Source organism: Hemibagrus wyckioides, linkage group LG12 (assembly GCF_019097595.1).
Source record: "Hemibagrus wyckioides isolate EC202008001 linkage group LG12, SWU_Hwy_1.0, whole genome shotgun sequence".
NCBI lineage: Eukaryota > Metazoa > Chordata > Actinopteri > Siluriformes > Bagridae > Hemibagrus > Hemibagrus wyckioides.
Genome location: NC_080721.1, coordinates 10,794,652 through 10,808,802, shown reverse-complemented (window position 1 = coordinate 10,808,802; position 14,151 = coordinate 10,794,652). Strand labels below are relative to the sequence as shown.

Sequence of the window (14,151 nt, the reverse complement as noted above, 5' to 3'; positions counted from 1 at the left end):
TGCTAAGATGATAGCAACTCCAATCCACTTTGTAAGAATAAATAAGTGTACTCTTATAGGAAAGTCTTCAGGGGAGAAGACACTATGTTCTATTTCCAGATCTTAGTCGACAATAGAAAAAGACGTCAACTGGGGAATAGAACCTTATAATTTCACTGAAAGTATGAAACAGTGTGGGTAAGGCTATATATATATATATATATATATATATATATATATACAAAATTAGTTTAATAATAAACTTGAATGCGATCAATAAATATATCATATACTATACTGTCTGATATTAAAGAAGCTGATAAGCATAATTTATTTAGTTTTTAATAATAAAAAACTCTCCAGGTGAAACCTAGTAAACTGTCACACCCTACATAACCACTAGGTGACACCAAACACCAATAAAGTACACCTGGGACGATAAGTGAGCTCAGAGATTGTGTTTATTTAGTCCAAGAAAACCCCTGCAAACTCAAAACCGCTCATCAGTAAAAGACTCATAAAGCTGTTATACCTGTACATTTTTAAATAAACATTATTTATAATCAGAAAGAAAGATACTGATCTACTGGGCAATAACAGTGGCATAACTTCCAAATAATAAGAACTCTAACTATTACAGCCCCCAGTATTTATACCTTTGTTACAACCCATGATATTTTGTGTGTCTTTACTGTGTCTTGTGTGTTTTTATGCCATATTTTGTGTACAGGTACGGTTCCCAAGTTTCCGGCCTGCCCTAACCTGCCTTGATCCTGCCTCCTCATGATGATCTCACTATTGGTGAGCATATTATATTTAAAGAACAAGATTAGAAGTGATGATGAGGAGGTGGAGGAGGAGGGTGCTGATAGAAGTGTTTTTTGTGGCATTTGTTAGGATTGGTTGTTTTTTATTATAAAAACATGCTTGTGATTATTATAGTTTTGACTTGTGTTTGGCTTGTGCATGTTTTCTTGACTTCAGGCTTGTTTTTCCCCTTTTCTGACTTTTTTTGCAAATTGTTCTCTGTATAATCTTATCACTGTACATATTTTATCATTTCTTTTGGAGGTGGGTTCCTTTTCTCTCTGTTTTTTTTCTGTATGTAGCATAACCCTAGACTGGGTCTTAACACCAGGAAACATGTAGGAGTAATTTATTTTGTAACATTATTGGTGCTCTGAATTGATTTACAGTTTTGATGATGAGCAGATGGAAATTTTAAGTACATTAGACATTAGAGATACTGTATAACAAAGCCGTTTTTGTCCGCAGACATGTACACTTTTATTAATTTTTAAATTGTTTATTCAAATCAACTTAGTGTTACATGTAGTTTCAGCTAACATGATCTCTCACACTATCTTCTAATGATCACGTGGTTAAGACAAGCTAAAAAATACAAGAACATTTTACAATGTGGCTGAAAAGTGAAAATGTATCCTGTAAAAGATTACCTTGTATATAAATTGTGTACATGGTTGTGTACAAGTTAAAAAATAAACTATAGGTAAACTTGACTTCAGCTGTTTTATAATAGCAAATGTTCATAGTCAACAACCAAGATTTTGTCCTCCATTCTGAAAGACAAGCATTTGCAGGCAGAAGTGAAAAAGAAATCTTTTACTTTTCACAGATGCACTTTTTTATTGTACTACAAGACGCATCAAACCATTTATTTATGTTACCATTTCCATCCCCCAGAGCAGCACAGTTCTCTCCAGAAGGGTCCTGAATTTTCCAGGTATCAGGCTCATTTGGTCCCTCTGGAGCACTGTACCAGAACCTTCATACATAAGACATAAAAAAATGTACTGAGTTTGCTAAACAATAAATTAATTTCATGCAAAAATTGTATATTATATTTTGTTGGAGCTTTGTAGATCTTTAAAAGGAACAGAAAAATGAATTTTACTGATTACTGTGTGAATAAATACAGTTCTTACGTTACACCCGTCTCCTTTAAGGGCTGGTTGTTCACCCACATCCACTGTCCCTCAGTCTCCAAGTTATGCAAGCCAATCCCGTGTGTTTCTCCGATTTGTGAAACTACAAAGTCCTGAAGTAGAAAACAACATACAGCTTATATCTGTAACCAATGCAAGTGGAATAGAGACCATTAATTACATTTTTTTCTGAAAGCTCTACACTCACCTGTTCAATTTGGCTGGTTATAATGACCAGATGGCCTCCTTTCTCCACACAGTAATCTTGACTCTGTGTCCAGTCCAGTTTAATAGTGGAGAAGTAGTAACATTTTAAACCAAGAGACTTCCATCCTTCCTCACATTGTCCCTGGTTTTGGTTTGCTTTTTTCCAAGATGAGAAGAAGAATAAATCAAGAAATCAGACTATGGAGAACATGTATGCATACTATATATAGTGTGGCTTTGCTTTGGCTATTTTTGTTCATATAGCTATAACATTAACATTATATATACATATTCCACATATTCATGATGCATTTATATGATGTATTGCTATAACAACATAAGCATAAAGTACAGATATTTATAATTATTTATTCCCCAAGATGTCCCAATTTAGCATGGATTGATGATTTGGTACAGCATGGTACATGTTAAATCACAATAATCATAGAAAAGAAAAGTGCAGTGTTATAATAGATGCATGATACACCCTACAGCTTTGGATAAATGATGCATTGATGGATTTTATGTGCATTAAATTGCGTTTTTATAAAGCTTGTTTATAAGGCAGGGGTAAAAGATAGACAGGGAAACATAGAACTGCTCCAGTTTACCCCTACAACAAAAGAGCTCACTCTGACAGTCACTTGATTACTAATCACACACACTGTACACAATCATGCAGATTCTATATAAAGGCAAGACAAAACAGTTTATCTGCTGCAAAGTAACACTCAGTGTGTCCATGCCAGAATTTACCAAGCTGTTTTCATTTTGTTTTTTCTCATATTGTTTGTTTTTTGTTTGTGACTTTAGATCTTGTCCAGTTATTCATGGTTGCTAATCACCTGAATCCGGCCTGTTCTTGGATTACATTTCTTTTGGGGGTAAATTCCTTTTCTCTGTTTTTTTCTGTGTTATGGAGTTAGGGAAGTATAGCTATCGTTTTTTTACTTCTCTAACTCCATAACTCCTATCTCTTTTCGGGAAGGAAGCTCCCAAAATATTAGAACTATTCAAAATGTATTATTTTAACTTTGGCCCACCCTGAAGTCACACTAGACAGTTTTGCCTGTTTTACAATATACCAATAGTTTTCTTCTGTCCTTTTGTGCGTCTGCGAAAGAAAGAAAGAAAGAAAGAAAGAAAGAAAGAAAGAAAGAAAGAAAGAAAGAAAGAAAGAAAGAAAGAAAGAAAGAAAGAAATGTATAATCTATGTTTGGTGGAGAACTGATGACTGTTCTTCTGGCAGTTTCTCCCACATTTACACAGGACATCTGGAGATAATCAGTATAATAGATAAAAGAAAGAAATAGCAGTGCATTTTCTGTCCTCTGTATTCACATAAACATCGTCCACTGTGTCTGATTATGAGCGTTTTTCATAATGCTCGTCATTTATAGCACTTGTCGAGATTTCTGCCTGTTGGAGAATTACATTTTTGTACATTTTAATTTTGTACAATTACATTCACTAGTGCTTCTAAGGAGCAGTATATAATCATCAAACAAACACATACCTGTGCATTTTTTCAGCTTTGGGTGGCAGTCCTCCATAATCACATGAATATCATCCTCTGTTTCTGATAATGAGCAGTAAAAAAAACATGTCGTTTACAGCACTTGTTCATGTAGATGATATTAAACATGAACATCAAAAATGTATTTTTATATTTTTAAATGTATAAAGATTTCATATATCTACCTGGTAGAGAATGATAGTTTTCACTAGTGTCCATTTTGTCCAGTTCAAAAACCATATCTTCATAGATGGCTTGCACTTCTGAACCTTACTATAGCTTCACAACACATGAAATGAGTGACTTCTGCTTGCTAGTATGAAATTTATTCAATACTAGTTCACACTGGCAAGCAGAAGTCATCCGTGTTATTTTTTCTTCCTGAACTTGCTGACGCTGCACCTTCAGTTCTACATTCGGCTTCTTCTATCTTCATGGAAATAAAGAAGAATTTCTGATACAAGAGTGTTTGATGATGATGATGATGATGATAAGTAAACCACATAAATATATGGAAACACCATGGCACTAATGATTTTAAATATAAAATGTGCAATTTAGTAATATAAACACTTATAACACTTTTTGAGGACTGTTTAAACACACATACAGAATGTAAATAAAGTTTGATTATGAGTGATGGAGCATATGGGACAGTTACTTTAAGATGGTAACCAGGTAAGTTCATCTTTTTATATCTTTCCAGTGAAATGTTAAATCAGAATGTTAACACGTCTTTTTGAGTCTCATTACCGAAACAGGTAAAATTTTTAGATTTATAATTTTTTTAAGAAAATGTACTTTATTAAGGTCTAATTATATGCATTGAGAAATAATTAGTAAAGCCATCATGGCTTCTCTATTGTTAGCAAAACATCCTGAGGCACCTCATCCTCCGCAACACCATTCTCATACACCGCAACCATTTAAGGCCAGTTGCGGTAAAGAGAACTTTAAATATCTCTTATGAATTTAATATTAATTTCAAATTTCCTAAATGTTGATATTTTGCTTTATGATTTGTTTCATTGTAGACAATCAGCAAGTGAGAAAAAAAAAGCTTTAGCAAAGGCCAGGGTGACAAAGTTCAGGGAAAAATTCTACAGAAACCCAGAACTGCTGGAGGAGTACAGAAGGAAGGAGAGAGAGAGAGGTTAGGTTTGGCGATGTTACAGCAGGGGTAATTAGCAAAAAACACCCTACAGTGTTAGGAAATGTACATGAGAGTATACACACACACATACACACACATGAGTAAGCATCAAGTCTATACTATATAATGATGTACACATAAAATGTTTTTCCCCCATGTTATGAGACTAATTTAATGTAATGCTTTCTTTCTGCTTCCAGGAATCAAAAACGAAAACAAACTGGCAAAATAAAGAAAACTGAAGAGCTGACTAAGAAGGAACATGAAAAGAAAAAGAGACAGCGGTCAGTTATTTTTTAGTGCCATGGTAAAATGGTTCATGTTTTTTTAGGCACATGTTGAAATGTTGTCCTGTTTATTCCTGTTTTAAAGTTTTACTTAATTTTTTAAAATTTTTGGCTTTTGTATTTTTGAAGCACTGGACAATAAAACTGTTTTCTTGAATGCATGATTGTGTAAATATTATCTGTTTCTTTCTGCATTATCTCAGACTAGTATACAAGTCTCAGTACTGTATAAATCTCAGACTAGTATACTTATTATCATAATTAACCTCATTACCAAAACCTATATATCATAACCGAAAGAGATGTTTATTAGATGTCAATTTAATTAACAGAAATATAGTACTTTGATTTTAAATGCATGTGCAGAATCTTAAAATGATGTTCTTTCAGGTTTTGTCATGTCATTTTGAAAAAGTTTCTTCAAAATATTTTTAAAAAATGGTTGTAAATTGTGGACGGTGTTGCAGTAATGAGAGAAATCAGTCAAAATTTGAAAAACTGTTAAATTAAATATTATTTTAGAACTTGAAGTAACTGTGCATGACTATTAATAATCCATTTTAAAACTGTGAAAATGTATTTGCTTTTCTATCAGTGTTAATGTTTTCACAGTGTTGCGGTAATGAGATTTTTTTAGGACTTATTCTGGAAATTATGTTCAAAAAGGTGTTAAATGGTAAGTAAAAGTTTTTAAATTAATATTCACAAATACTCCAGACTTTGTTCTTAATGTCTGGATAAAAAAAGTTAGTTTAAGCATTTTTTAAATTTTTAAAATATTATTTCAGTATTTAAAAATATTAATTATTATTAATATTATTAATATTAATATAAGTATTATTAATAATATTAATATTTAATAGTTTACTCTGTCACAGCCTCTATAAACACTAGGTGGAACCCAGCATTTAGTAAAATTCACATGGGATCACAGACAAGCAGAATAATAAGTGAGCTCTGAGTTTGCCATTAATACGTCAAAAAAAAAATGCAGAAAAGGAATTTCCAGGACATCTTTTTTATTTTTATTTTTCATTCTGCACCTTTATTTTACGGACAAACAAAATGCGTTCATGTAAAAAGGTTATATTAAGCTTTAAAAATTTTGACTCCCTAACCACAATGGAAAACCAACAGTCACACATTTACAAAATAACAAAAAAAGCAAACACAGTATTATATTAAATTAATAGTAAACTTAAATATATTCTATATGATGTGTGTAATATTAAAGAAGCATAATTTCATTTGCACTCGAATTTTAATTTTTAAATAAAAAAAAAACCTCCTGGTGAAATGTAGTAAACTGTCACAGCCTATAGAAACACTAGTTGGCAACAGTCTGTTCATATTACTCAGTAAAGAAATTACTTTATATTATATATTTTTATATATATATATATATATATATATATATATATATATATATATATATATATATATATATATATATATATATATATATTTAAAAATTCAAAAACAGATTATAAGAAGTTAGTTCTAATGAAGATTTTCATGATAGTCAATCTGTTGTCAAATGCTGACATTTATACAAGGAAATGGAAATGATCTCATACCATCCTCTAATCTAGTTCTTCTGGTCTAGAGGTTTACACAAGTTTAGATAATCCCTTTAAAAACCATTAAGCATTTGAACCTACAGGTCTGAAATCCAAGACCTTTTAAAATGTGACATATTACAGATTATGTAAAAGATTCGCTCTAGTCTAAAAAGTAGTTACCATCCATTTAAAGGTAAATCTGATCTTTACACAAATCCAAGTACAAGAGAGGTATTTTATATTTCACAGATGAATTGTTTCAGCTTACGACATGAAGCATCAAACCATTTATCTGTGATACCCACTTCATGACCCAGAGCAGCGCAGTTCTCTCCAGTAGGGTCTTCCACTCTCCAGTTATCAGGCTCACTTATTCCCTGTGGAGATCTATACCAGAACCTTCACAGAATAAAAAAGGATAAGTTTGTGCATTGCTGGAACATTTAAAGAGTGTGTAAGTGTCCACGGTTCTTACGTTACACCCATCTCCGTTACGGGCTGGTTGTTCACCCACATCCACTGCCCCTCAGTCTCCAAGTCATTCAAGCCAATCCAGTGTGTTTCTCTGATTTGTGAAACTACAAAATCCTAAAGTAGAAAATAATTACATTAAATAATTAAATTATTAGATTTTAATCTGAAAAATTATTTAAAAAAAGACGCTCTACACTCACCTGTTCAGTTTGGCTGGTTATAATGACCAGGTGGCCTCCTTTCTCCACACAGTAATCTTTACTCTGTGTCCAGTCCAGTTTATCAGTGGAGAAGTAGTAACACTTTAAACCAAGAGTCTTCCATCCTTCCTCACAAAGTGTACAGGTTTGTTTTGCTTTTTACAAGAACAGATTAAGAAAATTAAAACATTAGTCATTAGTTTATGTATATATATATATATATATATACATATATATATATATATATATATATACATATATTAGTCATTAGTTTATATATATATATATATATATATATATATATATATATATATATATATATATATATATATATATATATACACACACACACACACACACACTCACCACTGCACGCAGAGAGACATTCATGAACTTGCTGATATTTCGCCTTCAGCATTTCTTTCAGTTGTTCTGTCTCTAAAACAAAATAAAAATATTTTGATGCAAAAGGTTTTTTTTGATGATGGGAGTAAATACTGAACTGACTGAACTTACTACTGTATGTAGAGACAAACTCATGATGCTTCACCTTCAGTTCTTCATACAATCTTTCTGTCTCTAAAACAAAAGAGAAGTGCTGCTGATGTAAAATGACTTTTTAAAGGATTCGAGTAAACCAGTGGAAAAGACTAGTATTACCATTGCAGGTAGAGATGAGCTTCTGATGCTTCACCCTTTATATTCAATACCATTTCATATATCATATGTGATGTGTTTGATCATAAAGAAGTTGTTGAGTATAATTCAATCACACCTAAACTGTCACACCCACAATATAACACTATCATATCCTTAGCTTCTACAAATGATTCTATTTCTATATTTTAATTGTAACTATCTTTAGTATATTTCTTATATTATACAGTCAAAAAGCATTTCACTACAAGTACTATGTTTAGTTGTGTACATCAGAAATTAAATTTGAGTTTGCTAAAAAGTGTATAGGTGCTTATGCGATATGCTGAAGACCAACAGCAAGCTGCTAAAGCAAACAGGAAAACCTCAGAAACACCTTACCAGTGGCATTGTCTTTTAGCACCATCAGTTCGGATGTAGCATTGTCATGTCTCTCCCTTAATATCTCAGTAGAAACAACTTTACTGTGATCTGTTGAACAGGAACACCAGGACTGAAGTTACATAGATGAATAAAAAATCTAGGAGCCAAGCACTGAAGTTACATAAACACTCTATTGTAATGTATTGTATGTTTCTAGTCTAAATGAGTGGAATCCTTCCCACTTAACCATCAAACTATTTTATTTATTGTAATTTGCTGAATGAGAAAAAAGCAATACTCACACAAGATCCCTACAGCACAGAGTGATGCTAAAGCTCCAAGCAGTAGAAGACCAAGAACAAATATGACCACTTTGCAATCAGATGAGGCTAAATATTAAACATAAAATTTGTTATCCATTTATTAAACATAGTTTAGCTAATACACTAAATAAGTAGAAGTGAGTCAGTATAAAGATCAAGTAAACACATACCTGTGCATGTTTTGGTCTTTGGATGCAGCTGCTGTCTGTTCACATAGACATCATCCACTGCTTGTGGTCCTAACAGTTTAAAAGTCCATGTCAATTACGATGCCTGATCACATTTAATTTTTAAACCATCAAAAATATTTAATTAAAAGAATAACACTATCAGATATCTATCTTTTGAATAATTATTTTTTCCCCCATTTCCTAAACCGTACTTGACTTTAAAGTCTTACCCTGAACTCTATGAAGCCAAGATATGTTGTCATTATGAACACTATTAATAATCACAAAGGAAGTGAGAACATGATCTAACACTTTGCTGTAGCAGTATATACAGAACTGCCAAATGTGTGATTTATATGTATGTATTTAGCTTTATGAGTGAAGCATCTTCAAGCTGTAGGTTTGTTTTTTTATTTATTCATATATAAACAAAATTATCTGCCAATGACATCATAATCTTAGATTTATTTTACTATAGGACATATTACACTAAATTTCCTATTAGAAATGTTTTCAGATCATAAAGCTCTTGTTACTTGTGATATTTTGTGTCTCTACTGTGTTGCATGTCTGTCTAAAGTGGATTGATTGTTAGCTTTTGAGTTTTCTGTTTTGATTTTGATTTTTTTATTTATTATTTTGGAAAGAAAGAAAGAAAGAAAGAAAGAAAGAAAGAAAGAAAGAAAGAAAGAAAGAAAGAAAGAAAGAAAGAAAAGATGACTGTCCTTCTGGCAGGTTCTTCCACGTTTACACAGGACATCTGGAGACAATCAGTATAATAGATAAAAGAAAGAAGTAGCAGTGCATTTTCTGTCCTCTTTATTCACATAAACATCGTCCACTGTGTCTGATTATGAGCGTTTACATAATGCTCGTCATTTATAGCACTTATTGTGAGTTTGGCCTCTTGGAGAATTACAATTGTTTTGAAGACATCAAACCACCTTTGTAGTGCTATAGCATTATTGTGCTTTCTGCCTGTTTGAGGATGACATTTTTAGCTATCTAATTTGCTATCTTAATGTTTTTTTTTTGTTGTTATTTCCTAACCTCACTAGTGCTTCTAAGGAGCAGTATATAATCATCAAACAAACATGTACCTGTGGATATTTTCAGCTTTTGGCTGCAGTCTTCCGTATTCACATAAACATCATCCTCTGTTTCTGATAATGAGCAGCGAAAACCATGTCATTTACAGCACTTATTTATGTAAATTATATCTATATATATTTAAACCATCAAAAATGTATTTAGATATTTTTAAATGTATAAACATTTCAGATATCTACCTGTTGGAGAATGATAGTTTTCCCTACTGTCCATTTTGTCCAGTTCAAAACTCACCTCTTCATAGATGGCTTGCATTTCCAAACCTCTCTATCGCTTCACAACACATGAAATGAGTGACTTCTGCTTGTTAGTGTGAATTCAGGTTAAGTCACACCCTCAGTTCACTCTAGCAAGAAGAAATCATGTATGTTGTTTACTTCTTCCTGAACTTGCTGATGCTCCACCTTCAGTTCTTCATACAGTTTTTCGATATCTATGACTATAATACAATTTTTTATGCAAAATGGTTTGTAGATGATGATAATAAACCAGAAAATATAGAGTGATAGTTACAAAAAATAAGAAGCACAAAACTCCAAAAATGGTGTTTTTTCATCCACATGTACAGAACAGCCACCACAAACTATTAAAAGAAACAGGAAGCTCTTAAAACCACTTAACCCTTGGCTTTGTGTTCTCTGGTCCTCAGTGTTGCAGTGACATTAGCATTCTGCTCACTTAATATCTCATATGAGGCCACTTTATTGTGATCTGTTGAAGAAGAATAGTCAGGGTTAAATTCATTTACAGAGCAATAAAAAACTGCATTTGTAATAAATTATGTAAAGTATGTATTTTTTTATTCTAGAATGAAAAGTTCAAGCTACAGTGATATTATATCATGAAAGTAGGGCTTTTAAGGAGAAGCATGCAATGGTGATTTCCTCATCTCAAACTATTTATTGAATCAAAAGCTTGACAACGACGTCTCATGATGTTCAGGAGTCAACTCATCATCTGCTGAGGCATGGCATTCCACTCTTCTTGAAGGGCGGGCCTCAGGTTATTGAGGTTCTGGGGTGCAGGGTTACGAGGTCTGGAGAAAGTGCAGGCCACTCCATTTGAGGTACCCCAGCCTCCAGCAGCCGTTCCCTAATGATGCGACCTCGATGAGCTGGAGCATTGTCGTCCATGAAGATGAAATTAGGCCTGTGTTGTTCATGCAGGGGCACAATGACTGGATTAATGATGTTATTCGGGTAGTATTGGCTTGTCACTGTACCATTCACAAGATGTAGGGCAGTTCTGTATTGAGTAGACACACCTGCCCAGACTGTAACACCACCACAACAGTGGCTGATGCATAGCGCTCTCCTTGACGTCTCCAACATCGTTGACGGCCATCATTTCTGCTCAGCGTGAATCGACATTCATCAGAGAACAGCACTGAGGCCCATTGGTCCTTGTTCAGCGTAAATGCTCCCTGGCCCATGCAAGATGATGACGCGTGTGCCTGGTGGTGTGGTCAGGTATCCTTGCACACAAGATCCCTACAGCACAGAGTGACGCTGAAGCTCCAAGCAGTAGAAGACCAAGATCAAATATGATGACCTTGCAATCAGATGAAGCTAAATATTAAACATAAAATTTTATCAATTTATTAAACATATATTAGCTAATAAGCTATGTAAGTAGAAATTAGATTATTATCAGTATAAAGATCAAGTAAACACATACCTGTGCATGTTTTGGTCTTTGGATGCAGCTGCTGCATGTTCACACAGACATCATCCACTGCTTGTGGTCTTAGTCTTAACTCTATGATAACAGGAAATGATGTAGTTGTCAACACTATTAATAATCAGAAAGGTTATCACACTTTGCTGTGCAATAGCAGTATAACTGCCAAATGTGTTATATATGCATGTATGCAGTATTCATGTATTCTTTATGAGTGAAGCAACCTCAGCAGTGACTACAGCCTAATGTCTTCATGAATATAGTAAAGCTACAGGCTGGACACCAATAGGATTGGAAATCTTTTTCCATTCCTCTCAAGCTCTGGCAGCTGATATTCAGAATGTTGCTGTAAAGTTATAGGTTTGAGAAAGAAAGAAAGAAAGAAAGAAAGAAAGAAAGAAAGAAAAGAGCTCTGCTCATTCATGTCTTTATGGACCTTCATGTTGGGACAGGAAAGGGTCATCCCCAAACTGTTCCCACAAAATTTAGAGCATGAAATTGTCCAAAATGTCAAGGTATGCTGAAGCATTAAGAGTTCCTTTCACTGGAACTAAGGGGCCGAGTCGAACCCCTGAAAAACACCACCTGAATTGATTTGGAGGGGTGTCCCAAAACTTTTGGCAATATAGTGTAAGTGAGCTCCGGGTTTGCTTTTAATCAGTCAAAAAAAAAAAATCTAAATAGATTTAAAAAAATGCTTAACAGAAAGATTCCCTTCTGTCTATCTGTTTCAATTTTTGAAATTTTAAGGCACTAGTAAAAGAAAAAAAGTACAATAAATTAGGGGAAAGTGAGGGCAATTATTTACATATGCAAAATGTACAAAAATGAAAGAAGATGAATAAAATACATGTTGATTGAGTACAGCTGTCCAGAGAAATGTGGTCAGACCTTTAATCCGATTTTAATCCGATTTCTGAACCTGTACAGCTCAGAGATGAATGTTGCTTCAAAAGGGGCGTGGTTGTTCTCCCACAGTAATACCTGCATTTGCTCTGTTTCCGATTTGTTAGAAAACTGTGGTTTGAGCTTAGAGAGTAGCTGTATTTAGTAGGATTTAAAAGCTATTAAAATCCGACAAAAGAATATTAATTATGCCTCCTAGGCCGGCCAAAATTCAGACTTTGTGCACCATTACTGCCATCTAGTGGCCAAAGTTTTTTTTATTTATTTATTTATTTTTTTAAAAGTCATGTCTGTTCTTATGAATGTGTGAACAAAACCATGTGTCTTAGTAAATTTCCCTATCTATCTATCTATCTATCTATCTATCTATCTATCTATCTATCTATCTATCTATCTATCTATCTATCCACTTACTCACCCATCCATCCATCCATCCATCCATCCTACCCTCCTTAACCCAATATGCCTACACTGGAACTGTAATGCTGATGTAGTGAAACAAAAACACACATTATATTTTCAACACACAGTACTCAATTATCAGTAAAAAGCATTCATAGCATTAATACTTTTATAGCTCTTTCAAGCTATATTGGGTGTTAATGAATGTAAAATTAAAAAGAGAATGAATGTAAAATTACAACCTGTAAGGTAAAATAATCCTTTACTAAACCTCTAGCATCTTTCACATTTCCTAGTGCCAAATGCAAATTTGGCATCATGTAATAGAGCATGCGAGGGTAGATCTGAGCACATGGAACAGCTTTAGTGTCTGTGCTTGTTAACATAAAAAACTCCCCTCAATTGCAACAACAACAACAAGTCAAAAGGTGATGAGTTTGCAGGTGTGTCACTGTCGAATCAGCTTTTCCTTTAATGTGCTACTGGCTGTATACAGTATTATTGAATACAAAAACAGAATATAAGAAGTTAAATCTTCTAATGAAGATTTTCATGATAGTCAAACTGTTGTCAAATGCTGACATTTATACAAGGAAATGAGAGAAAAGACGCATACATTATCTCATATCATCTTCTAATCTAGTTCTTCTGGTCTATCTATAATCTCTTTAAAACTATTAGGCATTCGAACCTGCAGGTCTGAAATCCAAGACCTTTTAAAATGTGAAATATTACAGATTATGTAAAAGATTTCCTCTAGTTTAAAAAGTGACATCCATTTAAAGGTAAATCTGATCTTTACACAAATCCAAGTACAAGAGAGGTATTTTATATTTCACAGATGAATTGTTTCAGCTTACGACACGAAGCATCAAACCATTTATCATAACCCAGAGCAGCGCAGTTCTCTCCAGCAGGGTCTTCCACTTTCCAGTTATCAGGCTCACTTATTCCATCTGGATGTCTATACCAGAACCTTCATAGAATAAAAAAGTATAAGTTTATGCATTACTGGAATATTTAAAGAGTGTGTAAGTGTCCACGGTTCTTACGTTACACCCGTCTCCTTTAAGGGCTGGTTGTTGACCCACATCCACTGCCCCTCAGTCTCCAAGTCATTCAAGCCAATCCAGTGTGTTTCTTCAGTTTGTGAAGCTACAAAATCCTGATGAAGAAAATAATTACATTAAATAATTTAATTATTATATTTTATCTG

The 14,151-nt window shown here is 33.5% G+C and overlaps 4 protein-coding genes across 6 annotated transcripts in view; all 4 read right to left on the bottom strand.

Moving 5' to 3' along the window:
* The window catches only part of LOC131362813 (C-type lectin domain family 6 member A-like), a 28,712-nt gene that overhangs the window by 11,936 nt on the left and 2,625 nt on the right, over window positions 1-14,151 (bottom strand). The gene's annotated exons all lie outside the window — the stretch shown is intronic.
* Window positions 1,304-3,972, bottom strand: LOC131362815 (C-type lectin domain family 6 member A-like). The gene is made up of 5 exons (XM_058405109.1): window positions 3,834-3,972; window positions 3,649-3,711; window positions 2,134-2,288; window positions 1,926-2,038; window positions 1,304-1,765 (listed from the first exon to the last, which is right to left on the bottom strand). Exons 1-5 carry the CDS (start codon window positions 3,886-3,888, stop codon window positions 1,603-1,605), a joined length of 549 nt encoding a protein of 182 aa, XP_058261092.1. The 5' UTR covers window positions 3,889-3,972; the 3' UTR covers window positions 1,304-1,602.
* On the bottom strand, window positions 6,584-12,894 carry LOC131362810 (C-type lectin domain family 6 member A-like). 2 transcript variants are annotated; one of them, XM_058405104.1, is made up of 12 exons: window positions 11,625-12,894; window positions 11,212-11,515; window positions 10,127-11,096; window positions 9,938-10,000; window positions 8,838-8,906; window positions 8,647-8,679; window positions 8,363-8,452; window positions 7,841-7,903; window positions 7,691-7,762; window positions 7,325-7,479; window positions 7,126-7,238; window positions 6,584-7,049 (listed from the first exon to the last, which is right to left on the bottom strand). In XM_058405104.1, the coding sequence occupies exons 3-12, from the start codon at window positions 10,200-10,202 to the stop codon at window positions 6,887-6,889; spliced, it is 897 nt and encodes a 298-aa protein (XP_058261087.1). In that variant the 5' UTR covers window positions 10,203-11,096; window positions 11,212-11,515; window positions 11,625-12,894; the 3' UTR covers window positions 6,584-6,886. The 2 variants fall into 2 exon arrangements, with proteins under 2 accessions (XP_058261087.1, XP_058261086.1); XM_058405103.1 differs by having other exon boundaries at window positions 6,585-7,049; window positions 8,647-8,733; window positions 11,625-12,886.
* The window catches only part of LOC131362809 (C-type lectin domain family 4 member F-like), a 31,605-nt gene continuing 30,821 nt past the window's right edge, over window positions 13,368-14,151 (bottom strand). For both annotated transcript variants that reach the window (XM_058405099.1, XM_058405102.1), the window contains 2 exons: window positions 13,988-14,100; window positions 13,368-13,911 (listed from right to left, as the gene is read on the bottom strand). In XM_058405099.1, coding sequence (XP_058261082.1) covers window positions 13,764-13,911; window positions 13,988-14,100 — 261 coding nt within the window. In that variant the 3' untranslated portion in view covers window positions 13,368-13,763. The remainder of the gene's footprint in view (window positions 13,912-13,987; window positions 14,101-14,151) is intronic.

Bases quoted from the DNA above. Each gene is read 5' to 3' on its own strand.
- LOC131362815 (XM_058405109.1), bottom strand. From the start codon at position 3,888: ATGGTTTTTGAACTGGACAAAATGGACACTAGTGAAAACTATCATTCT. The intron at 2,289-3,648 runs GTATGTGTTTGT...CTTGGAAAAAAG, and splicing joins AAAGCTGAAAAAATGCACAG to CAAACCAAAACCAGGGACAA. The intron at 2,039-2,133 runs GTGAGTGTAGAG...TTTCTACTTCAG, and splicing joins TAACCAGCCAAATTGAACAG to GACTTTGTAGTTTCACAAAT.
- LOC131362810 (XM_058405103.1), bottom strand. From the start codon at position 10,202: ATGCAAGCCATCTATGAAGAGGTGAGTTTTGAACTGGACAAAATGGAC. The intron at 7,904-8,362 runs GTAAGGTGTTTC...CTTTTGTTTTAG, and splicing joins GCTAAAAGACAATGCCACTG to AGACAGAAAGATTGTATGAA. The intron at 7,239-7,324 runs GTGAGTGTAGAG...TTTCTACTTTAG, and splicing joins TAACCAGCCAAACTGAACAG to GATTTTGTAGTTTCACAAAT.